Source organism: Oncorhynchus nerka, linkage group LG22 (assembly GCF_034236695.1).
Source record: "Oncorhynchus nerka isolate Pitt River linkage group LG22, Oner_Uvic_2.0, whole genome shotgun sequence".
In the NCBI taxonomy this organism is placed as follows: Eukaryota; Metazoa; Chordata; class Actinopteri; order Salmoniformes; family Salmonidae; genus Oncorhynchus; species Oncorhynchus nerka.
This window is the reverse complement of record NC_088417.1, coordinates 86,714,303-86,740,142: the sequence shown is the minus strand read 5'-3', so window position 1 is coordinate 86,740,142 and position 25,840 is coordinate 86,714,303. Positions and strand designations below refer to the sequence as shown.

General features: G+C 42.2%; 1 protein-coding gene across 1 annotated transcript; it reads right to left on the bottom strand.

Annotated features, from left to right (window-relative positions):
• Nucleotides 1–191: 191 nt before the first annotated feature.
• LOC115117199 (LIM/homeobox protein Lhx5-like) lies at nucleotides 192–19,417 on the bottom strand. Its single transcript, XM_029645666.2, has 5 exons — nucleotides 18,811–19,417; nucleotides 16,110–16,333; nucleotides 13,561–13,838; nucleotides 3,799–3,964; nucleotides 192–1,210 (listed from the first exon to the last, which is right to left on the bottom strand). The coding sequence occupies exons 1-5, from the start codon at nucleotides 18,981–18,983 to the stop codon at nucleotides 867–869; spliced, it is 1,185 nt and encodes a 394-aa protein (XP_029501526.1). The 5' UTR covers nucleotides 18,984–19,417; the 3' UTR covers nucleotides 192–866.
• Between the last annotated feature and the right edge of the window lie 6,423 nt (nucleotides 19,418–25,840).

The following is a 25,840-nucleotide window of genomic DNA, read 5'->3' as shown; positions in this document are numbered from 1 at the left end:
AACATGTTTATCTGGCTACCGCAAATGACTCTCCTGCCTTCACACTAAACTGACTATTGTCATCTCTGTCATCAAGCAGATATCTGCTCTGCACTACAGCCCCCTGAAGGGTTTATCTCGTTGGTGTTGAAGCTAAAATCAAAGGTGGTTGTGCTTAGAAACAGTTAAAACACTGAACAAGTGTATTTGTCTGTATTTGAGCATTGTATTGGAAGCAATATTACAATAGGAGACTGATGTACCAGTAAAACATCTGTTATGCAGAAGAGGAACTGACCAGTTAGACCTACAACACTGTGCCTTTAAGAAACAGTAGGCTAGAATAAAAAACCAAGACAGTTTTGAAACCAAAAAATAAAATACATAAAGCGTTCCTTTTGGCTTGTATTCTTTCTTTATCTCTCTCTGCAATATCACGTGTCCTTAGTGGGGGGTGGGGGGGGGGGGTGATACTGGGGCAAGAGGAACCGCTGTCTTTCTTTCTCCAATCCCAGTTCATTTTCCCCAGAGGTGGGTGGGAGTGTATTTCTACTAACGGGGCCGAATAGGGCAGCGAATAGTACAACAAAGTTCAGATATGTCCAGCAAAGCCACCCCATCTTCCATCCTCAGTCCTTCACGTGAAGGGTAAGAGTCAGGGGGAACAATTCCATTTCAACTCCATCAATTCAGCAAGTCAATTCAAAAATACGTGAATCCGTGAATAGAAAAATCCCCATTAACAAATACATAAACGCCATTTTTAATTCATAACTACTTATTCATAATGTCTTCAAATTCATCTCCCGTGTAGATTGAATCGAAAATGGGAAGTTCACCCTCCCCCCAACGAAACCCTCATCCCTTTCCCAGACCCAGGCTCTAGTCTACCAGACGGTGGTCTCTCCCATCTCCTGTCCAGGGTGGGACATGGGGGCGCTGTAGCTGGAGTTACTAGCCAGGGAGAATGGTGGGCTGGGCCCCCCTCCGTATGCCTCACCAGGGACAGGATGTAGGGAGCTGGGCAGGCCGGGCTCTGGGCTGGGGGTATCTGCGTGGGAGATCATGTCCGTGAACCTCTGGTCGTCAGAGGGGTGGTGGGCTGACACAGAGCCCTCCATGGCCCCTCCATGGATGTAGGGGGATTCTGCTGGAGACTGAGCCTGAGAGGAGGGAGGGCCGTGGGGGAAGAATTCATAGTTGCCCCCTCCGTAGTAGTCGCCCTGGTACTCTGTAAGGGGAGAGACGATTTGATTAGAAAACAAATCATCTAATGAGGAAATTAATTGTGCAGCACACAGATGAAGCAGTTGATATAGCAACATTCAAAATCACTGACATTGAATCTAACAGCCTTCTAAAAATGGACCTACATCAAGATTCAAGATTTTGTAAATAATTGCATTATTTAGTAGCCTAAGTTACATTATAACAAGGAGGGGAAGGGACTGGTATAGCTGAAAAGTAAAAGTGCAAAACATGTCTAAACTTAAATTCACCCTGGTACTAGGTGAAGGGACGAAATGGGTTAGGGAATGGTTTGGTTCACTCTTTCTGTTAAAGTGAAAACGCACTTAAAAATATATATTTTTATCTCCTATATTTCCAAGATTTTGAGTGCTTCCACTCATCCTTTTGTGAGTTGACTTTAGAATTTTTCTTACTTTATTATTCAAAGCAACTAAACTTGAAAAAGGAAATGAAAATCACACGCTCTACATTTCAGTTAGGCACCATACGCTTTCTATTTTAGTGGGTATTCTTTATGTCAGTATTACAGAGGGAAGGAGCTCAAATCATTAACCAAAACACATCAAATATATGAACGTCTTGTTTAATGTACTGTATAGTATATGATGTTGATTTTACTACCTAATCCAACTTAAATCATCAATCTAGCACACACACACACGTTATGTCAAGATCAGTTAAATGTAGTCAGCATTTCATTATGCTTTGTTTCTAACAAGACAGAGAAATGTTTCTCCTTTACATTACGACATCAGCAACACACCTTATGTTACAAACTGTGATAATGAGGGGAAGAATAAATCCACTAGCAATGCAATGATGACCCTGTTTTTTTGCTCCAAACTGAATAAACAAGCTAATTATTGAGTCTCACAAACAGAACCCTGCTAGCTACGTCAGACCTTGAGAATCAACCTGAACCTGGAGCAGCCGTGGGAAGAAAGGGGGAGGGGCAGGGAGAGAGAGAGGTGTTAGAATAACACACACACGCACACACACACACACACACACACACACACACGGACGCACGCACCCACCCACACACACACACACACACACACACACACACACACGCAGCATCAGTAGAAGACCGGGGGGATGGAGGGAGTAGTGCTGCTAATACAGATGCCACTGCTCCACCAAGGCACAAAAGGGCGTGAAAAGCGGAATGCTGAGAATGGAGGGAGCTAGGAGAGGGGGATAAAGGTTTTGTCTCCTTCCCTTCCTCCCATCTCCCTTCCCTCCCTTCATGTTCCATCCTTCAAGGTTCCCTTGTAATTACAGTGTACGGACGCTGCTCTGTTCCAGTTTAGCAGTGGTGTGGGGGGCGTGAGATGTCGGCAGGGGGAGTGCGGGTTTCCCCCCAATTATTATTATTATATACAGTATATATAGATATTTATATATACTATATATATACTCTATATATTACATTTTTTAAGGAACTCAGTCCAGCTTTTTACAAGGTGCAATTTCAGTTCCTCTTGTCATGTCATTGCAGACCTTAGAGAGATATTTACGTCAGCCATGGCAGCTAACGTTGTTTAGCTAGGTTTTTTGAACCCATAGATGTTGTTGTAATGTTTCAGTCACTCAAATGTCACATGAATACACATTAGACATGGCAAAATGTATAGAATTGCATGAACATTTGCTTTAAAACTGAAAACATGTATCTGCACCTCATGACAAGATTTGTAGAATTGCAGGAAAGAAGTTTTAAACCTGCAACATCTTCTCTTCGCCAAGAAGAGGGGTGTGAACAGTTTGTGTCATGAACAGTGCTTGTGCCCAGAGAAATATACATGGTGCTCTCATGCGCAGGAGGGGAGCAGGATGTTCCCCAATGCTGGAAGGGGGGCCTGAGTGAAAGAGTTTGGGAACCCCTGCAGTATAGGACTCATTCCTCAGACACATCTCTCTTCAGCAGGCAGGTAGCTTAGTGGTTAGAGCATTGGACCAGTACATGAAAGGTTGCTGGATTGAATCCCAGAGCTGACAAGGCAAAACTCTGTCGTTCTGAACTAGGAGTTAACCCACTGTGCCCTGGTAGGCTATCATTTTAAATAAGAATTTGTTCTTAACTGACTCGTCTAGTTAAATAAAGGTTAAATTTAAAAATCGAATAATTCAGCATTGTACTGACAATTAACTAACACATGCTCTTGTTTTTAATCATTATATGGTTGTTCACTTCAGCCCATTCCAGAATGTTCTGCCTTAATTTGAACATTCTTTTTCACTTCTAGATTTCAGAATCCTCTACATTGTTCCAGTAGGTCACTTGATGAGCATTCGACACACTTGTCACCCCACAGTTTAGCCAGAGCTGGACAGCACAGAGGTGGGCAATGGCATTCCTGACGAAAACCATGTTGGGGGTAATGTGTGTTGTGTATCACTAAAATCTTCACCAAGGATCACTTGTAAGCTAACAATGAGCATTGTCTTCCAACAGGTGGTACCATTCTTACTCAACGCGCATACCAAACCGACAAAATCGTAATGTCTGATGTAATACAATGAACAGTGAGTGTTTTTACCACTCAAACAGGGAGTGTATTTTACCTGTGTAGTATCCGTAGGCCCCAGGCCCCAGTATGTCTGGGTCCTCCAGTCGTCCCCCCATGGACCTCATCCTCCTGGGCCCTCTGAAGAAGGCGTGCCGCCGGGCCCCCAGAGCACTCAGCTGCTTCATTCTCCGCTCCTTAGACCGACGGTTCTGGAACCACACCTAGAGCATGGAGTGGAAGAGGTGGTGAGTTATCAAATGACATCACACCTAGAGTATGGAGTGGAAGAGGTAGTGAGTTATCAAATGACATCACACCTAGAGTATGGAGTGGAAGAGGTAGTGAGTTATCAAATGACATCACACCTAGAGTATGGAGTGGAAGAGGTAGTGAGTTATCAAATGACATCACACCTAGAGTATGGAGTGGAAGAGGTAGTGAGTTATCAAATGACATCACACCTAGAGTATGGAGTGGAAGAGGTAGTGAGTTATCAAATGACATCACACCTAGAGTATGGAGTGGAAGAGGTAGTGAGTTATCAAATGACATCACACCTAGAGTATGGAGTGGAAGAGGTAGTGAGTTATAAAATGACATCACACCTAGAGTATGGAGTGGAAGAGGTAGTGAGTTATCAAATGACATCACACCTAGAGTATGGAGTGGAAGAGGTAGTGAGTTATCAAATGACATCACACCTAGAGTATGGAGTGGAAGAGGTAGTGAGTTATAAAATGACATCACACCTAGAGTATGGAGTGGAAGAGGTAGTGAGTTATCAAATGACATCACACCTAGAGTATGGAGTGGAAGAGGTAGTGAGTTATAAAATGACACCACACCTAGAGTATGGAGTGGAAGAGGTAGTGAGTTATCAAATGACATCACACCTAGAGTATGGAGTGGAAGAGGTAGTGAGTTATAAAATGACATCACACCTAGAGTATGGCGTGGAAGAGGTAGTGAGTTATCAAATGACATCACACCTAGAGTATGGAGTGGAAGAGGTAGTGAGTTATCAAATGACATCACACCTAGAGTATGGAGTGGAGGAGGTAGTGAGTTATCAAATGACATCACACCTAGAGTATGGAGTGGAAGAGGTAGTGAGTTATCAAATGACATCACACCTAGAGTATGGAGTGGAAGAGGTAGTGAGTTATCAAATGACATCACACCTAGAGTATGGAGTGGAAGAGGTAGTGAGTTATAAAATGACATCACACCTAGAGTATGGAGTGGAAGAGGTAGTGAGTTATCAAATGACATCACACCTAGAGTATGGAGTGGAAGAGGTAGTGAGTTATCAAATGACATCACAACTATGAGTTGAGTTATCAAATGACATCACACCTAGAGTATGGAGTGGAAGAGGTAGTGAGTTATCAAATGACATCACAACTATGAGGACAGAGAGGAAGAGACAGTGAGTTATCAAATGACATCACAACTATGAGGATGGAGAGGAAGAGACAGTGAGTTATCAAATGACATCACAACTATGAGGACGGAGAGGAAGAGACAGTGAGTTATCAAATGACATCACAACTATGAGGACGGAGAGGAAGAGACAGTGAGTTATCAAATGACATCACAACTATGAGGACGGAGAGGAAGAGACAGTAAGTTATCAAATGACATCACAACTATGAGGACGAAGAGGAAGAGACAGTGAGTTATCAAATGACAGCACAACTATGAGGACTGCGAGGAAGAGAGAGTGAGTTATCAAATGACATCACAACTATGAGGACGAAGAGGAAGAGACAGTGAGTTATCAAATGACAGCACAACTATGAGGACTGCGAGGAAGAGACAGTGAGTTATCAAATGACATCACAACTATGAGGACGAAGAGGAAGAGACAGTGAGTTATCAAATGACATTACAACTATGAGGACGGAGAGGAAAGAGTTACACAACTAGGACCAAGAAAAAGATCAAAGATTGTTATCAGATCAAATTAAGTTAAACTATTTTTCTTTGAGTTTAGATCATTTTCATGGAATGAACAAACTTGATTTATACTACATTTTAGACAAGCGTGTCAAGCACACAGAATGTCGTAATCAAAGTTGAATCAAATCTAACTTTATTTCTAGTCCATTACTTCACCAGATGTATTCATAATCCATTTCACATTAGCGTTACAACATACTTTGCAGAGAATTAAAAACAAATTAAAAACTACATACAAGGTAGTTAAAATGACAAGGTAGTTAAATGACAAGGAAGTTAAAATGACAAGGCCCACTCCTATCATCATCAAATAAAATCACCATCAAATTATATCCACCTTAATTTCAGACCTTTGTTGTTTTGTACATTTGTACATGGTCCCTTCCACAGACTTGGATTGCTATTTAACTATGCTTGCTATTCTCACACAGGAATTCTAGTTCTGTAGCATTGCTCATTTTATGTACATTCTGCAATTATCGTTTTTTGTTTTGTTTGCTGTCTTGAGACCAGTGTCAACACAGCAAATAGATTCAAATCCAGAAAATAGCTTTTCTCAGGCACATCACCTATAGAAATAAAGGGCTCCACTTAGATATAAGTTAGATTACTGGAGAAATGGGAGGAATAGGGACAAAGTGGGATGGAGGCGGTGGAGGTAAACTAACAAACATGGACACTGTCCAACCCAGACACATGATGAAAATGTGTCTTCTCCAACACTCCTTCCGTGGCCTCCAACTGCTCTTAAATGCTAGTAAAATGAAATGCATGCTCTTCAACCCATCGCTGCCCCCACCCAACCGTCTAGCATCACTACTTTGGACGGTTCTGACTTAGAATATGTGGACAACTATAAATACCTAGATTTACATTTACATTTAAGTCATTTAGCAGACGCTCTTATCCAGAGCGACTTACAAATTGGTGCGTTCACCTTAAGACATCCAGTGGAACAGCCACTTTACAATAGTGCATCTAAATCTTTTAAGGGGGGGGGGTGAGAAGGATTACTTTATCCTATCCTAGGTATTCCTGAAAGAGGTGGGGTTTCAGGTGTCTCCGGAAGGTGGTGATTGACTCCGCTGTCCTGGCGTCGTGAGGGAGTTTGTTCCACCATTGGGGGGCCAGAGCAGCGAACATGTCTGGTTAGACTGTAAACTCTCCTTACAGAGTCATATTAAGCATCTCCAATCCAAAATTAAATCTAGAATCGGCTTCCTATTTCGCAACAAAGCATCCTTCACTCATGCTGCCAAACATACCCTCGTAAAACTGACTTTCCTACCGATCCATGACTTCAGCGATGTCATTTACAAAATAGCCTCAAACACTCTACTCAGCAAATCAGATGCAGTCTATCACAGTGCCATCCGTTTTGTCACCAAAGCCCCATATACTACCCACCACTGCGACCTGTATGCTCTCGTTGGCTGGTTTTCGCTTCATACTCGTCGCCAAAGCCACTTGCTCCAGGTCATCTATAAGTCTTTGCTAGGTGAAGCTCCGCCTTATCTCAGCTCACTGGTCACCAGAGCAACACCCACCTGTAGCATGCGCTCCAGCAGGTATATTTCACTGGTCATCCCCAAATCCAACACCTGCTTTGGTCGCCTTCACTTCCAGTTCTCCGATGCCAATGACTGGAACGAATTGCAAAAATCACTGAAGTTGGAGACTTATATCTCCCTCACTAACTTTAAGCATCAGCTATCTGAGCAGCTTACCGATCGCTGCAGCTGTACACAGCCCATATGTAAATAGCCCATCCAACCAACCAACTACCTACCTCATCCCCATATTTGTTTTTGTTTTTCTGCTCTTTTGCACACCAGTATTTCTTCTTGCACATCCTCATCTGCACATCTATCACTCCAGTGTTAATTGCTAAATTGAAATTACTTTGCCATTATGGCTCATTTATTGACTTACCTCCTTACTTCATCTGCACACACTGTATACAGATTTTTCTATTGTGTTATTGACTGCATGTTTGTTTATCCCATGTGTAACTCTGTGTTGTTGTTTTTGTTGCACTGCTTTGCTTTGTCTTGGCCAGGTTGCAGTTGTAAATGAGAACTTGTTCTCAACTGGCCTACCTGATTAAATAAGGTGAAATAAATAAATACAATTTTTAAAAAGTGCCTAAAAGAAAAATGTTCAGCCTCTCCTCGTTAGGGAATATGGATGTGAGTGAGAAGCAGAGTGTAGGTTCAGGTCCAACAAGGATGCAGGTGTTAAAGAGCCACAGCCACACAGCCACAACACCCAGAAATCACACTGGAGCTGTTTAGTAATCAGTGATATGGCGGTCAGTATATTTTTTAATCATCCAATAAAATCAATGAATCAGTCAATAACACAAAGAAACACAACACACACACTATTTTCTATAGGTTCTCTCCATGTGCCTCAGCAGGTCACTGTACAACAACACAACTCACTAGGCCTCAATACAACACAATTCAGCAGGCCTCAATACAAAAACACAACTCAGCAGGCCTCAATGCAACACAACACAGCAGTCCTCAATCAAACAACACAACTCAGCAGGCCTCAATACAACAACACAACTCAGCAGGCCTTAATACAACAACACAACTCAGCAGGCCTCAATGCAACAACACAACTCAGCAGACCTCAATACAACAACACAACTCCACTGGCTTCAATACAACAACACAATTTAGCAGGCCTAAATACAACAACACAACTTAGCAGGCCTAAATACAACACAACTCAGCAGGCCTCATTGCAACAACACAACTCAGCAGGCCTCAATACAACAACACAACTCCACCAGCTTCAATACAACAATACAATTTAGCAGGCCTAAATACAACACAACTCAGCAGGCCTCAATACAACACAACTCAGCAGGCCTCAATACAACAACACAACTCAGCAGGCCTCAATGCAACAACACAACTGAGCAGACTTCAATACAACAACACAACTCAGCAGGCCTCAGTACAACAACACAACTCAGCAGGCCTCAATGCAACAACACAACTCCACCGGCTTCAATACAACAACACAACTCAGCAGGCCTCAATACAACACAATTCAGCAGGTCTCAATACAAAAACCCAACTCAGCAGGCCTCAATGCAACACAACTCAGCAGTCCTCAATCAAACAACACAACTCAGCAGGCCTCAATACAACAACACAACTCAGAAGGCCTCAATACAACAACACAACTCTACCAGCTTCAATACAACAACACAATTTAGCAGGCCTAAATACAACTCAGCAGGCCTCAATACAACAACACAACTCAGCAGGCCTCAATGCAACAACACAACTCAGCAGACCTCAATGCAACAACACAACTCAGCAGACCTCAATGCAACAACACAACTCAGCAGACCTCAATACAACAACACAACTCAGCAGGCCTCAATACAACAACACAACTCCACCGGCTTCAATACAACAACACAACTGAGAAGGCCTCAATGCAGCATCACAACTCTGCAGGCCTCAATACAACAACTCAGCAGGCCTCAGTACAATAACATACAAGAACACAACTCAGCCGGCCTCAATGCAACAACACAAGTCCACCGGCTTCAATACAACAACACAACTCAGCAGGCCAAAATACAACAACACAACTTAGTAGGCCTAAATACAACACAACTAAGCAGGCCTCAATACAACAACACAACTCAGCAGGCCTCAATACAACAACACAACTTAGCAGGCCTAAATACAACACAACTCAGCTGGCCTCAATGCAACAACACAACTCCACCGGCTTCAATACAACAACACAACTCAGCAGGCCTCAATACAACAACACAACTCAGCAGGCCAAAATACAACAACACAACTTAGCAGGCCTAAATACAACACAACTAAGCAGGCCTCAATACAAAAACACAACTCAGCAGGCCTCAATACAACAACAGAACTCAGCAGGGCTCAGTACAACAACACAACTCAGCAGGCCTCAGTACAACAACACAACTCTACCGGCTTAAATATAACAACACAACTGAGCAGGCCTCAATACAACAGCACAACTCAGCAGGCCTCAATACAACAACACAACTCAGCAGGCCAAAATACAACAACACAACTTAGCAGGCCTAAATACAACACAACTAAGCAGGCCTCAATACAACAACACAACTCAGCAGGGCTCATTGCAACAACACAACTCCACCGGCTTCAATACAACAACACAACTCAGCAGGCCTCAGTACAACAACACAACTCTACCGGCTTAAATACAACAACACAACTGAGCAGGCCTCAATACAACAGCACAACTCCACCGGCTTCAATACAACAACACAACTGAGAAGGCCTCAATGCAGCATCACAACTCTGCAGGCCTCAATACAACAACTCAGCAGGACTCATTACAACAACACAGCTCAGCAGGCCTCAATACAACAACACAACTCAGCAGGCCTCAATACAACACAACTCAGCAGGCCTTATTACAACAACACAACTCAGCAGGCCTTATTACAACAACTCAGCAGGCCATATTACAACAACTCAGCAGGACTCATTACAACAACACAACTCAGCAGGCCTCAATAGAACACAACTCAGCAGGCCTTATTACAACAACACAACTCAGCAGGCCTTATTACAACAACTCAGCAGGCCATATTACAACAACTCAGCAGGACTCATTACAACAACACAACTCAGCAGGCCTCAATACAACAACACAACTCAGCAGGCCTTATTACAACACAACTCAGCAGGCCTTATTACAACAACACAACTCAGCAGACCTTATTACAACACCACTCAGCAGGCCTTATTACAACAACACAACTCAGCAGGCCTAAATACAACAACTCAGCAGGCCTTATTAAAACACAACTCAGCAGGCCTTATTACAACAACACAACTCAGCAGGCCTTATTACAACAACACAACTCAGCAGGCCTTATTACAACAACACAACTCAGCAGGCCTTATTACAACACCACTCAGCAGGCCTTATTACAACAACACAACTCAGCAGGCCTAAATACAACAACTCAGCAGGCCTTATTAAAACACAACTCAGCAGGCCTTATTACAACAACACAACTCAGCAGGCCTTATTACAACAACACAACTCAGCAGGCCTTATTACAACAACACAACTCAGCAGGCCTTATTTCAACAACACAACTCAGCAGGCCTTATTACAACACAACTCAGCAGGCCTTATTACAACAACACAACTCAGCAGGCCTCAATACAACACAACTCAGCAGGCCTCAACCCAACACAACTCAGCAGGCCTTATTACAACACAACTCAGCAGGCCTCAACCCAACACAACTTAGGAAGCAGAGAAATGAAAACAGTCATGAATGGATTCAAATAAAGTATTTGTACAGGAACAATGGAGAAGAGAAAAATGTAAAAATGTCCAACATATGGAGCTTCGCATTCTAAAAACATAACCCATTTCTTGTTGTGCCTCTGCATCGGCACAGAATAATAATGCATGTTAACACCAGCTAGGCTACACCAAAGGCACAATCCCACTGTGTTGGAGATTAACAAATAAAACACACACAAAAACACCTAAAACCACTTAGGCATTCCTCTCCATGTTTTTCCCAGCAAAGACGACACCTGCCTACAGAGAACAATTGTCTAACTGTAGGGTACATTTTTATGGAAATGCTTTCACTCCCCTTGAGAGAGCATTTCTTAGGGATTACCACACACACACACACACACACACACACACACACACACACACACACACACACACACACACACACACACACACACACACACACACACACACACACACACACACCAGAGGGCTCCCTGCTCAGGGTGCATCGGCAGTTACTACACAGCAAATGAGGGGGGAGATGATGGCCATGAAACTGGCCACCATCTTGGTTTTATATATCACAGTGCATTATGTTGTTGCTAATCAGAGATGAATGGGATGGATTCAGTGTTGTGGAGACATGAAAGTGGGAAGGTGCTACACTACACTACGCATGGCCTGGTCTAAGAGGAGAGGAGAAGAGAGGAGACTGTCTGGCAGTAAATGAGTGAGGACAGAGAGGAGCGAGGGGGGTGTACGATATGTAAATCTGGGAAATCAGTGATAATTACTGTAAGCGCACAAAAAGCCACATCTCAGCTGGCAGAGACGGTGCTAATCACCCTAACACAGTCTGAACCCAGACACTGACAGAGAGAGAGAGAGAGAGAGAGAGAGAGCGAGCGAGAGAGAGAGTGTGTGTGTGTGTGAGTGTGAGTGTGAGTGTGTGTGAGTGTGTGACCGTGCGTGCGTGTGTGCGTGCGTGAGAGTGTGTCTGTGCATGAGTTTGTTCATGCGTGTGCGTATGTGTGTCACAAAGAGCAGAGAATTATAGAGGTTAAGACTAAAATCCTGGAGACCTGAGTGTGTTGGGCAGCAGAGATGATAAATTCCACATTTCCACTTCCAGGACGTAAACAGTAATGTTATGTCCCTCTCACTCACAGTGATCATGATCTCACATCAGCTCTCCCTAACAGAGGTCAATTCAGTTTTCATTTCAGTCAATTCAGGAAGTGAAAAATCCTTATTGAAAATAAAGGAGTATTTTCACTTCCTTGACTGAACTGAACTACTGCTCCCTAAAACGTCTCCATTGTCTTGGTTGGGATGTTAATAAACTGTTTTACTATACCTCTATAACACCTTCCTGCATCACCTGTTCACAGTATTTCTGTGCAGTGCTGTGGGCTTTTTTTGTAATGACACTGTTGTTGAATTATTGGCTGTTAAAACCATTAACAGTGCATGATATTTCCAACATTTAGATGCCTATGCTACAGATACATATTTAAATATGTACATATTGGATTGCCTATGTCTTTTATACAAAGCCTCTTTTCCCACTTTTGACAGTGCATGCTATCTGGTTATTATACTTTCTTTAAGAATAAATAAGAAATCAACAGAAAATATAATATTCCTGTCATATTATTAAAAAACAAACGTCTTCCATCTTTCATTCATATTAATCAAATCGTAATTGCTGTGTTGTTTTAAAGAACCAAAACTATCAAACAGGAGTCAATATACAATAGAAGATAAATAGCCTAGCCAATTGCCAATGTGTGATTACTAAAAACGTATTTTAAAGAAATAGCAATCTCAATTATGTTATTTTATCGCATGATAGTGTAGCTAAATATTACAAAAATATCACAAAAGCTATAAACATGTCGAATTAATATTGTGGTTTCTAGACCCCATTCCTATTTCCCGGGGAGCGATGTTCAATAACTCTCGAGTTGATCTTATGACGATCCTCTGGATTTGTCAATCAGCATTTCATTTCAATGTGTCTTGTTTTCAACGTTTTCATTAAAAGGTCTTTTTCTCATATTTGATTCCAAATGTGTTTTCCCTCCATAGAAAGGTAGGTCAGTTGTAGGCCTATTTCATTTTACACATAGTGATGGGGATCTGGACTAGATAATAACCTCATAGTAACCTGTTGTGACATTTATTCTTCTCACTCTCACTTTGTCAATTATGTCTTCAATTAAATCTCGCTCTAATTTCAGGGAAAATTAAAATCCAATCTATTCTAATTCATCAAGAATGTCGAAGACAGCAGACAGGCCCACGTTGCTTACAACACCAGTAGTCTATCAAAATCTAGCGGTGCTCATCAAACACAAATAGAAAAAAACACAACGTTTTTTTCCACTGGACCTGGGAAATCAACAGATCCACCCAGAGCATCCATTCTATTCGATTCTATTCTATTACATATGGGAGTAGAAATTCTAACTTGGCCAAATAAAAACCAGGCTCTTTATTAACCAAACATGTATCGTTTCAAGTGAAGTATATAATACCATTCTACCTGTATAACCCGCATGTTGAGTCCCGTCTCCTGGGCCAACTGTTCTCGGATGTGTCGGGTGGGTTTCGGCGTGGCCACGAAGGCAGCCTTCAGCGTTTCCAGCTGCTTGGCTTTGATGGTGGTTCGCGGACCTCGCCGCTTCGTACCCGAACTCTGCTCCTCATTCTCGTTATTGTTCGTGTCCTTATCTGAGCATGTGGAATTGTCCGTCTCTTTTGTGTCGTCCTGCATCGGGTCCTGGAGGTCCGGCGATAAACTTCTGTCTGTGCATGATGACACTGGGGAACGAGAGAGAATGGAAATGTCTCAATCGGAGATATCACGAGGCCTTCTGTGTGCTGCTAGATTAATTATGTAGTCTGTCTAATCAGAAATAAACCAGAATACGTGGAACAATGACGCCTCACAAAATACAAATAGCCTATGGAAGCCCTTTGAGTGCCTTTTACATGAAAAAATACACTTTACCAAGTCCACATGAAACAGTCTAAATGTCTGGATTTACCCGTTTAAATCTAGTCACAAATGAAACAGGTGTAACCAACTTAACTCAACCGTGCCCGCGTGTGACCTGAAGCGGATCGACGTATGGAAATAGAAATGATGCATGTAACGTGAAACCAAAAAATGGAGCTAGGCTGCCTATACAGCGGATCCCCAAGGACCCGCTGCGTCGCGCGATAACAGCATGTCATTGTCCGAGGGGATGGCTGTTTGAGAAATGTATCAAACAGGAAATTATAGCATTGATAAGCCTTAGCTATATGGTCAGATGCATTCAGCGACGCGGAGATGCTTTGTTGGGGAACATCATCAAACACTAGGCTACACATGCTCTATATGCGGCCCATTGAGCCAGCAAGAATGTCAGTCGTCATATGTTGTTCATATTTGAAGCAACAGACACGCAACGAGGGGTTAAAATCAATGTCACGTCTTTCGATGATACACATGTTATCCGTCACCTTGTTGATCTAAAGACAAAATCGAGTGCCAGTGATGGGAGCCTGACAACTCCTCGAACACAATACGATTTTCCGACAGTTGTTGTTGTTGATTTAGGCCTATCAATTTGGGTTCCAAACACCCAACATTCCTATTTTAGCTGCAGTGTCGTATAGCACCTAACGTCACATGGTCAAACATGTGTAGGCCTATATGGAGAATTCGTCTGCAAATTACTTCTCTAATTATCACAAAACAAATATCTCTAAAATGTCATTATTTAAAGACGTTGATATTGATAAGAGAAAAGTAGAGAATAGAATCAAACAGAATAGAATAAAAAATATGTATCCATATATAAGACTACTTCAACAGCGGTGAGATTGGACGCAGGCGACAGCCTACCCCGAATCACGCAGAGCCAGAGCTAACGCTCAGACACCCACCCTGTCCATGGTTCTGAATTTCCTGACCGTGGTGTGTAGACTCAACCCGGCTACCGCGGCCAGTGGCTATATAGGTTATGCCTCTGGATACTTTTCTTTTTTTTAAGGTGCAGAGTAACATAATCATTTTCGAATTCATACATTTTAGTTTGCAGTGGGATTTGTAAATATGTGATATAGGCTATCCCGTTTCAGGATGCCAAGCAGTAGTGGCGTTTCATATCATGAACAAGTCGTTTCATTTCCCAGCATAAGCAGTCTATGGTTTGGGTTTGGTTGGATGTGTACCCGTGTATGGTTTGGGTTTGGTTGGATGTGTACCAGTGTATGGTTTGAGTTTGGTTGGATGTGTACCAGTGTATGGTTTGAGTTTGGTTGGATGTGTACCAGTGTATGGTTTGGGTTTGGTTGGGTGTGTACCAGTGTATGGTTTGGGTTTGGTTGGATGTGTACCAGTGTATGGTTTGAGTTTGGTTGGATGTGTATCAGTGTATGGTTTGAGTTTGGTTGGATGTGTACCAGTGTATGGTTTGAGTTTGGTTGGATGTGTACCAGTGTATGGTAACGTGAGATCCCACGTTGAAACAATCAGTAAATCAACAAAGAAAAACGGTACCTTATTTTCAGACATCAGTGGGCCTATAGACATTTTCCAAGACCAACAGAACACTGATATGTTTGTATCCATGTAGTAATATAAGAAGACTCACTTTTGAAACCCTTAAAGGTCAAATGCAGCCGTTTTTATCTCAAAATCAAATCATCTCTGGGTAACAAGTAGATTATTGTGATTATTGTCAAATAAATTTGTAAAAAAAGAAACAAAAATAGCTTCTTAGCTATTCTTCTCAAGCAAGAATTTTGTTAGGAATGTCTGAGAGTGGTCTGAGTGGGGAGGAGACCATTGAAATAGCTGTTATTGGCAGAGAGGTTTAGAACTCTCTTTCTTATTTATATATTAACTCATTTACCACCTGGTGATGTCACCAGGCAGTCCAAAACTCCATCCCACCAAAACAGGCTGACATGTATTTTCAAACAGCTCTTCCACTAAATGGGCATTATAATCTTTTTCACAAGTTCATAGTATTCCAACTGTATAGTGTGGAACACAGGAAATCACGTTTTTGACTGCACTGGGCCTTTAACAATAATTACCTGAATTCAAGTTGACTTCCTTGATCGCCCCTGAGCTCAGGTAGTCTTCTTTACAAACAAATTTATTTTCGTCGATAACATAGAGTTCCTCGCCCGTGGACAGCTGCTTGTTGCACACCATGCACGTGAAGCAGTTGAGATGGAACACCTTGCTGCGCGCCTTGCGCACCAGATCACTGGGAGAGATGCCTTGGAGGCATCCTGCGCACTTCGTCCCAAACCTCCTGAAAAGAAAGCGAGAGGACAGAGACAACAAGCATGTTGATGTAAAATCACTCTGAGACTAAAATAGTTAACAACATCCTGAATTTGAGCGGGAAATTGCACAGTTTTAACTGGAAATAAGTAGGCGTCGTTCAACCAGCGTGAGTCTTAATAAAGAAAGGAAAATTATAGGCATATAGTGAATTATGCAACTGTGGGCAATGCAGATGTTTTTGTGAGTAGCCTGAATTTATAATTGCAACCACGAAATCGAACTAAATCTCTTGTAAAGAGGTTTTACATAACAAGATAAAAGGCCTGTTTCAACAATGACAACAGATAGCCTTTAATAATAATAATATGCCTAATAATAACAATAGTAGTAACAATAACATCATCTTAATAAATAATAAATAACATACTTAATATATTTGTTTTATAGCAGGCTATTACATCTTTGCCATAGTTGAAGAAAGGGTAGCCTATTTCGAACAAATTTTCGTTCAAATCTAACATCCTACTTGATACGAAATAGCCTACAATGTGCGCTAGACAGATTTTCAACATTGAATAGAAAAACATGAATTTTCACATTTTTTATGGAGCTGTTATATTAATAAACCCACGTTAACGCATTAGTGACAGTCAGCACAATGTGACCACGGAGATATCCGAGGATTAAACCGAATAGGACGTTTTTACCGTGAAAATTTCTGTTAATCCACATTCACCCTCTTCACATGCAAAAACCTTGGTGGATAGACTTGTATTATTTAGACAGACGAATACAATAGCATAATTCAACGTCTCAACATTTCCAGGGATAACTCGAGAAGGTAAATGGTTGAAAATGCCTGTGTTGCATTGGAAGAAAATGTATGCTAATGTAGGCCTACATAAAGTGATGGAGAATGGGAAGCCTTATTTTGTATTTCTCTCTCGGATGTGAAATAAATAGGCCTAATCCAACTCATCACGAGCCAGAAACCTCGTCCTGCGCCTCATGCTGATTTGGTAATCTCTCTCATCAATATGGAGTCGCCTCCAGGACGAAAATAAATGCAGGAATTGAAAATATTTCAATTATAATACGAGTATTGGAGATAATGTGTGTTTGAGGGTGTGAGTGGGGGGCTGTTGTTTTGGATTTGGGGAAGCGGTTGCACGAGGGCACGACTGAACGAGCGGTTCAGGCAAGCCCCCTTTATTTGAACACTAATGTAGTCTACGGAATCTCTCTCGATCCATTTGCAATAGTATCGCTCCACTGTAGCCTTTTACATGCACCGCCCGGGCCAGCCTCCTCCGGTGCGGCGAGTGCAGGCCACCGCTCTACTTACACAACAAATGGCCACGTTAGGGTGATTACTGTTTCTCCTGGCTAATGGTTGGGCCATTTAAATCCACTGCTTGATGGGAGCTGGCTAATATGATGGTCAAGGTCGTTTGGGGGCAACAATGCCGTCACAAAGGCTTAAACACTGGGCCTTTACATGTCATTAAACAATTTGTTTGGGGAGACGGGAAAAAGCTGACACATAAATGATTGCTATGATGCTACAAACAAGGGCCTATACTTATCACTGAATTACATGGAACTCTTTGAAGAACTGAGCTGATGGTGTAGGCCTAATGAGGAGGTTTTCAAATATATTGGAACAAACAAAAGTGGAAGCAGAGAGTACGAGTTTGAGGAAAATGTAGCTGATTTACAAATAGATTTAAACTGTCATGTCTGCATGAATGGCTTAAGAGAAGTGTGAATATTCAAGCCCACATAATATTCAGAATATTCCCATATTATGAATTTATAAATACAAGTGATATTATTGGTGTCATAATAACAATTATTAACTAAGTTAATGCTTCGTATTGTCAGAAAACACACTTTGTTTCTTTAAGAACACACACGTCATGTGGACAAAGAGTGATAACGTGGCCATATTAGGCAATTATTATATGGTTATTTCAAAATGCTAAATATTATTGTGGTATTCAAAGTGAACCTATAACTATGATGAATTTATTGGCCTAATAATTCTATGATTTTTGTTGCAAAACCAATGTGACACTAAATGCCAAGATGCCAATGTGCCATGACTGCAATATTACTTCTATTGACTATAAATAGTATTATTTTGAAGTGACATTCTTAAACATTTCAAGTAACTTATATGTATGCTATCTCGCTTATAGGTGAAATATATCCTGTGAAATAGGCCTTGGTAAACCATATACATTTCCACAAAACAATGTGTAGGCCTGCATAATAATATCTGGTTAATTATGTGAGGGACGCTTAAACGAGAGCTATTTTTAGCATTGTGACATGAAATCCCATTTCAGCATTTGATTTTAAACAAATCCACAGGCGAACAAAAAACAAGAAAACATAATCCAGAATGACAATCTTCAGAAGCAGGATGATTATAATTCTCCTTACTGAGTTTTTGGCAAGCCCTGCTTTTACGCCTGAATCCCCAATCTGAATCCTTACCTGAAAAAGTCCATTTTACAATAGAGCTTCCCATCCCGGGAGAAGCACTTCTCTGTCAGATTACAGTTGCACTCGCAGCACTGGACGCATTTGGCGTGCCAGGCTTGGTCCAACACGTTAAGCAGGAACCGGTCCAGGATGGGCCTGTCGCACCCGGCGCAGTGGACCATCATCCCGCCTGTCTGGAGGACACCGAGGACCGACCTTCCCACGCGGGCTCCGGTGCTGGGTCTGGGGCCACACGGTTCTCTGCGCAGCAACGTCTTGGCTCCGGGGTTTGGGACAAAGCAGACGCGAATGTTCCGTCAGGTGGGTGGGCGGTGAGAAGACCCTATCCCCTACCGTTTAAAGGCAGGCTATAGGTGAACACTCCCCGAAGTTCCTTTTCGGTACTTCTGGTTCTGGACGCCCCTGTCCTGTCCTGGCACTTGTCACAATCCAGAATCCAGAAGATAGAAAGGTGAATTTAAAAAGCACCTATTCCTCTTCATTGACGGGCTGCGTAAAAATGGTCACCTGAAAAGCCTGTTCTTCCACGCTGTAGAGAATACGTTGCATGGGGCTGTAGCAAGTTATTATTTTGTTGTTGTTGTAAATAGCCCTTTCTTTTATTATTCTGTCATCTTTTGTTTTTAGGTTCCACTTCTTCGCCTTCGCTCACCTCACGTGGACACGTTTCGCATCACTGTGCCCGGCTGTGCTGGCGCGATGCACGTCCGTATTTAGATTGGGTGACACTCTCCTTTAATTCCTGTGCCTGGGTGGCCAATCAGGACTCAGTTGTCATGGTTACTCATTTAAATAATGGTCGGTAGCCTACCTTCAGGTCGACCTAAACCTTAAACCATACTAGCATAAATAGGCTAATAAACTTTAATTCTGCTAAGAGGGACACGATTTTTTTAAAGACATTGGCAAATGATGGTCACTCTCGTTTTGCTACTGCCTCGTTACAGAATGGACCTAAATGGCATAAACAGGTCTATAATCTTACCATTTCTATTTTCCTGCTGTAGCTCCCATCAAACTCGTGGGGTGAATGGATTTTAGGGACTATCCCCATGGAACGCTGCCTGGGCTGGGCCTTATAAGAAACCAAACATGCTTTTTGTCTAATATCACCAATCAACAAGATCTTTCTCTGATACAATTATGCCAATTAGACATGTTATTTAGGCGAAATGAAAGCTTTGATTGTTTCAATTTAATCTAAATTAAACTTCTGATGACACCAAGGCACAGAACAAAAACCTGCGGATCATCTTTCATTTAATTCTTATTTTCACTTCTTCTTCGTCCTCTGTCTGTGACAAGATGACCTAGTGGAGTTGATGCCTACAGCCATCACCTTAAAGCGGCCTACAAAGTGAGGGGGCCGTCTTACATGACATGTACCCGCCTTAAATGACCCTGAATGGGATGCAATAACGGGAGTAGCTGAACAAGAGTTAAGGCTACAAAACCCTTCCTGCATTAGGCTGTCATTTGGCTCTTTACAGTTTGCGTGTGTGTGTGTGGAGTGGAGGGAACGAGAAGGGAGGGGGACCCAGGCATGCCCTTTCTCATACAGAAAGCTATTTACAGGGAAATGCATAGGATTAAGATAGCGGGCCTCATCAATAGGGAGAGCCTGGTCGCCCGCCGCTTTAACAGAGTATAGCCACCAATCGAGGGGAATTTCAATATTTACCCAGACCATCATTTAAGTTAGTCGAGGCAGTGCAAACATCATGCAGACACTAATGGTTGTTAGTGGAGAGGCGAGGCTGGTTTAAAACTAAGTTTGAGCAATTGTTTTGTATAATGAGTTGGTTAAGTAGCCCAATGGGTGTTCATTTTGACCCACTGCATATTTTCATTTAAAATAACTTTTAAAATCAGAACAAGAACAACATTAACAATTACAACAACATTGGCAACTTTATGCATTCATAATAATATCAATTGAATCGCACATTGTTGCTGTACATAAATAACTCGTCTAAGAATTCGTCTGAAGAAATTTGTGAATTATTAAGGTCAATTCAACAACTATTCAAAGAAAAGTAGCCTGTTGTTTAAGATGAATGTGTAAATAGTCTGATTTATGGCAAGAAGCTAACAATATTTATGTTTTTACGCAAAATAAAGGACCATCATCATATTTGTGTGAGATTGTATGAGTTGTATTATTATTATGATTATGTTGATTATGATGATGATTATTATTATGATTATTATGATTATTATATCCTCATCCTCACAATTTTTCAACATCACCACCACTACCATCATCATTATCATCTCCACTACCATCATCCTTATCATCCTCATCATCATCATCAGTAAATTTTTTCAACCAAAAGCATATTACAGTGATAAAAGCAGGTCCATAGCATACTGTCATGTTATTACCTAACCTAAAATTGAGCCAACAAAAACAACATGATAGCCAGAGTGAAGTTGTAGCGCGTGCATGCATGATTATCCATCCATCTCCATCTGTAGATTGTAGAATGTGAAATGTTTTCCGTGGTGCTGGTTAGTATTAACTGGTGACTCTACATGATAATAAAGCAGTAATTTCTGTAGTCGGGGGGAGGCCGTTCAGCTTGTTGGGAGAGAAAGGGAGAGCCCGGGCCGCGGAGGGGACCCCCGCCGCTCTTGGCAGGCGACAGTGGCAGCAAAGCTTGGCCCCGCTCACGGTCTTAATCCCAAAGCTATTGGGGCTTGCTATTTATTTTTCTCACCGAGTCTTGTTTTCTTGACTCTCCGTTTAAAAACTCCTTTACATTTTGTTCGAATGTTACCAACCTATAGGCCGACTCTCCAGTGCCCTGTCAACAACAAACAAATAAGGTGCAAATTGTAGGCACCTCAATTCACACTTCTGAAAGGGTTCAATTTCTCGTTCAACATGCCAACTGTTGAGGAGTCAACATGGGTTTATATCTACCTCATATTTTCCTCTATGCCTTTGATGATAGCCTATTTATCCAACCAGGTATTCACATATATGATAAGGTGTGTGAAGACAGTCGTATGCTATAGGCCTATCCAAATAATAATACAAACGGTGATTTCAGATAATGTCATTTATTTTGGGGACGAACAAAGCGTTATCACCCTGTACGTGGGAAAAAGAACATATTGGGTAAAGAGAACTCTTGCCTGCCACAGCTTCTCTTTCACCTCTTGTTTGCGTCACACAGGTCATTGTATAGGGACACATTTTATTGTGTAGAGAGCTGTGTTCTCTCCTTTATCCCACCACGTACCGTTCTGTCGCTCTCCATCTCTCTCCTCTGCAAGCCAAACAGTCCCGCGCCATACCTAGCCGAGCTATCGCGCTAGGTTTAGGAACTCCTGGAGAGAGAGGAAGTGTCCAAGGTGCTGAAACTAGACAACCCGCCAATTTCTTGTTTAGCATTTCTAAAAGTAGTGAGTATTGATTCTGAATAGGTCTGTATAGTCACCTATATGAATCTATGAATTAGTTGTTTGTTTTCTCCATCAATCAAACGCGTTGGAATGCATGATATTATTTTATGACAATATGCAGATTATCAACAAGGGATTAGGTGTTGTAATGTATTGACAGAAGTAAACTATTTACACGGGCGTGCTCTGTTATTATGCTATTCTATTATGATTGTCCAGGTGTGGTATGATGATTCATGGGTTGTACATATTGTGCAACAGCAGAAACAATTCTTACAACTCTGAATCGGGTGAGGCTTTCAACATTTGTATCTGTTGAGGCGTCATGCACATCCAGGTCGTTCAAGATTGACATCGAATTCGGAATCTATGCATGTCCTGAGGACTTCGGGAAATGCTTTCAAAACCGGGCACTAGGGACAACAGTGAGCGCTATTACCATCATGTAGGCTTGTGTTTTGCTAGGGTGTTGTGGGGCGTAACCCCATGACTCTGGCTCAGACGATTGTATGTTGAATCCGAGTAATGGACACTGTTTTTTATATTTGGTTTTAAACCTATCCCAAACCTTAACCCTTAATTTAACCAATCGGAATGAGTGCCTAAACTTAACCATTAAATTCAAAATTTTATGTTTGAAAAATGGAATGAAAGTGCAGCAGGAGCAACAAAAACACTTTGAAATTCGGACTTTTGGAGAACATGGATGAAGTGTAATTCTGCAGTGATACTGTGAGAACTTGTTGGTTATGCTCCCATCAACATAATTCTGCAGTGAGACTGTGAGAACCTGTTGGTTATGCTCCCATCAACATAATTCTGCAGTGAGACTGTGAGAACTTGTTGGTTATGCTCCCATCAACATAATTCTGCAGTGAGACTGTGAGAACTTGTTGGTTATGCTCCCATCAACATAATTCTGCAGTGAGACTGTGAGAACCTGTTGGTTATGCTCCCATCAACATAATTCTGCAGTGAGACTGTGAGAACTTGTTGGTTATGCTCCCATCAACATTTCTTGAAGATGCACTGATGCCCAAATGCAATATCTTTGAATGATACATTCGGTTTAAAATAAACCTTATCTTTACAAAACAATTGTATACAACTGGGCAGGATGTCATAAGCCCCAAAAAAGTATTGGATGTGAGAGAGGAATTGGTTAACAGTCTACTCACTGGACCACATAATGGGAATAAAGCTCTAGAAACATTTTACAATGTGTCTCTAATACCAATGTCTTTCCAGTAAAGGTGGTATACATTGTTACACAGCACAACAAGCAAAATACTGCACATAAGCAAGTGTGGTAATGGAAGAACACACACACACACACACACACACACACACACACACACACACACACACACACACACACACACACACACACACACACACACACACACATTTTCAAGGACTTTCTTCCTCCAGCTGCAGCCTCCCATCCAGGGCGGGTTGAGCAGCCGTCCCCTTTGTCCACGGTGGCCTTGGTCATATACAACACACAACCCAAGCTCTGCTCTGTCTGTGTGTGTCTGTGTTTGTCTGTGAGTGTCTGTCTGTGTCTGTGTGTGTGTGCGAGTGTGTCTGTGTGTCTGTGTGTGTCTGTGAGTGTCTGTGTGTGTGTCTGTGTGACAAAGGAGATGATTGTGGACTACAGGAAAGGAGGACCGAGCACGCCCCCATTCTCATCGACTGGGCTGTAGTGGAGCAGGTTGAGAGCTTCAAGTTCTTTGGCGTACACATCATCAACAAATTAACATGGTCCAAGCACACCAAGACAGTCGTGAAGAGGGCACGACAAAATCTACTCCCCCTCAGGAGACTGAAAAGATTTGGCATGGATCCTCAGATCCTCAAAAGGTTCTACAGCTGCACCATCGAGAGCATCCTGACAGGTTGCATAACTTCCTGGTATGGCAACTGCTCTGCCTCTGACAGCAAGGCACTACAGAGGGTAGTGCCTACAGCCCAGTACATCACTGGGGCCAAGCTTCCTGCCATTCAGGACCTCTACACCAGGCGGTGTCAGAGGAAGGCCCTAAAAATTGTCAAAGACTCCAGACACCCTAGTCATAGACTGTTCTCTCTGCCACTGCACAGCAAGCGGTACCGGAGTGCCAAGTCTAGGTCCAAGAGGCTCCTAAACAGCTTCTACCCCCAAGCCATAAGACTCCTGAACATCTAATCAAATGGCTACCCAGACTATTTGCATTGCCCCCCCCCCCCTTTTACGCTGCTGCCACTCTCTGTTATTATCTATGCACTGTCACTTTAATAACTCCACCTACATGTACATATTGTCTCAGTTACCTCAACTAACCGGTGTCCCTGCACATTGACTCTGTACCAATACCCCCTGTATATAGCCTCACTATTGTTATTTTACTGCTGCTCTTTAGTTATTTGTTACTTGTATTTCTTTTACTTTTTAGGTCTTTTCTTAAAATTGGTTAAGGGTTTGTAAGTAAGCATTTACACATGTGAAAAATACAATTTGATTTGATTTGTGTGTCTGTGTGTGCGTGTGTGTGTCAGTGTGTCTGTGTTTGTCTGTGTGCGTATGTCGGTCTTAGTGCGTGTGTGTGTCTGTGTGTCTGTCTGAGTCTGCTCTCCTCGGTTCTGTGGTGTTGTGGGAGCTGGAGGGAAAATGGCATCTCTTTCAGAAACACTCTGCTCCTCCTTACTTCTTTAACTTTCCTCTTTCAGCCCTCCTCCTGCAGCTCAGTACAAGCATTTACAGATGGTAAACACAGAGAGAGAGAGACAGAGAAGAGAGGAGGATGAGTGTTTAAACTGTTTATATTCACTGAACAAAAAACATAAAAGCAACATGCAACAATTTTAAAGATTTTACTGAGTTACAGTTCATAAGGAAATCAGTCAATTGAAATAAATAAATTAGGCCCTAATCTATGGGTTTCACATGACTGGGAATACAGATATGCATCTGTTGGTCACAGATACCTTAAAAAAAAGGTAGGAGCGTGGATCAGAAAACCAGCCAGTATCTGGTGTGACCTCCATTTGCCCCATTCAGCACAACACATCTCCTTTGCATAGAGTTGATCAGGCTGTTGATTATGGCCTGTGGAATGTTGTTCCACTCCTCTTCAATGACTGTGCGAAGTTGGTGCATATTGTCGGGAACTGGAACACACGTCGTACATGGTGATCCAGAGCAACCCAAACAAGCTCAATGGGTGACATGTCTGGTGAGTATGCAGGCCATGGAAGAACTGGGACATTTTCAGCTTCCAGGAATGGTGTACAGATCCTTGTGACATGGGTCCGTGCATTATCATGCTGAAACATGAGGTGACGGCAGCGGATGAATGGCACGACAATGGGCCTCAGGATCTCGTCACGGTATCTCTCTGCATTGAACTTGACATTGATAAAATGCAATTGTTTTCATCGTCCGTAGCTTATGCCTGCCTATACCATAACCCACCGCCAACATGGGGCATTCTGTTCACAACGTCTACCATCTGCCTGGTACATTTGAAATTGGGATATATCCGTGAAAAGCACACTTCTCCAGTGTGCCAGTGGCCATCAAAGGTGAGCATTTGCACACTGACGCCGAACTGCAGTCATGTCAGGACCT

Coding starts and splice junctions, on each gene's coding strand:
- LOC115117199 (XM_029645666.2), bottom strand. CDS start 18,983: ATGATGGTCCACTGCGCCGGGTGCGACAGGCCCATCCTGGACCGGTTC. Junction 13,839..16,109: donor GGAAGTCAACTTGAATTCAG/GTAATTATTGTT, acceptor CTCGTTCCCCAG/TGTCATCATGCACAGACAGA. Junction 3,965..13,560: donor TCAACATGCGGGTTATACAG/GTAGAATGGTAT, acceptor TCCATGCTCTAG/GTGTGGTTCCAGAACCGTCG.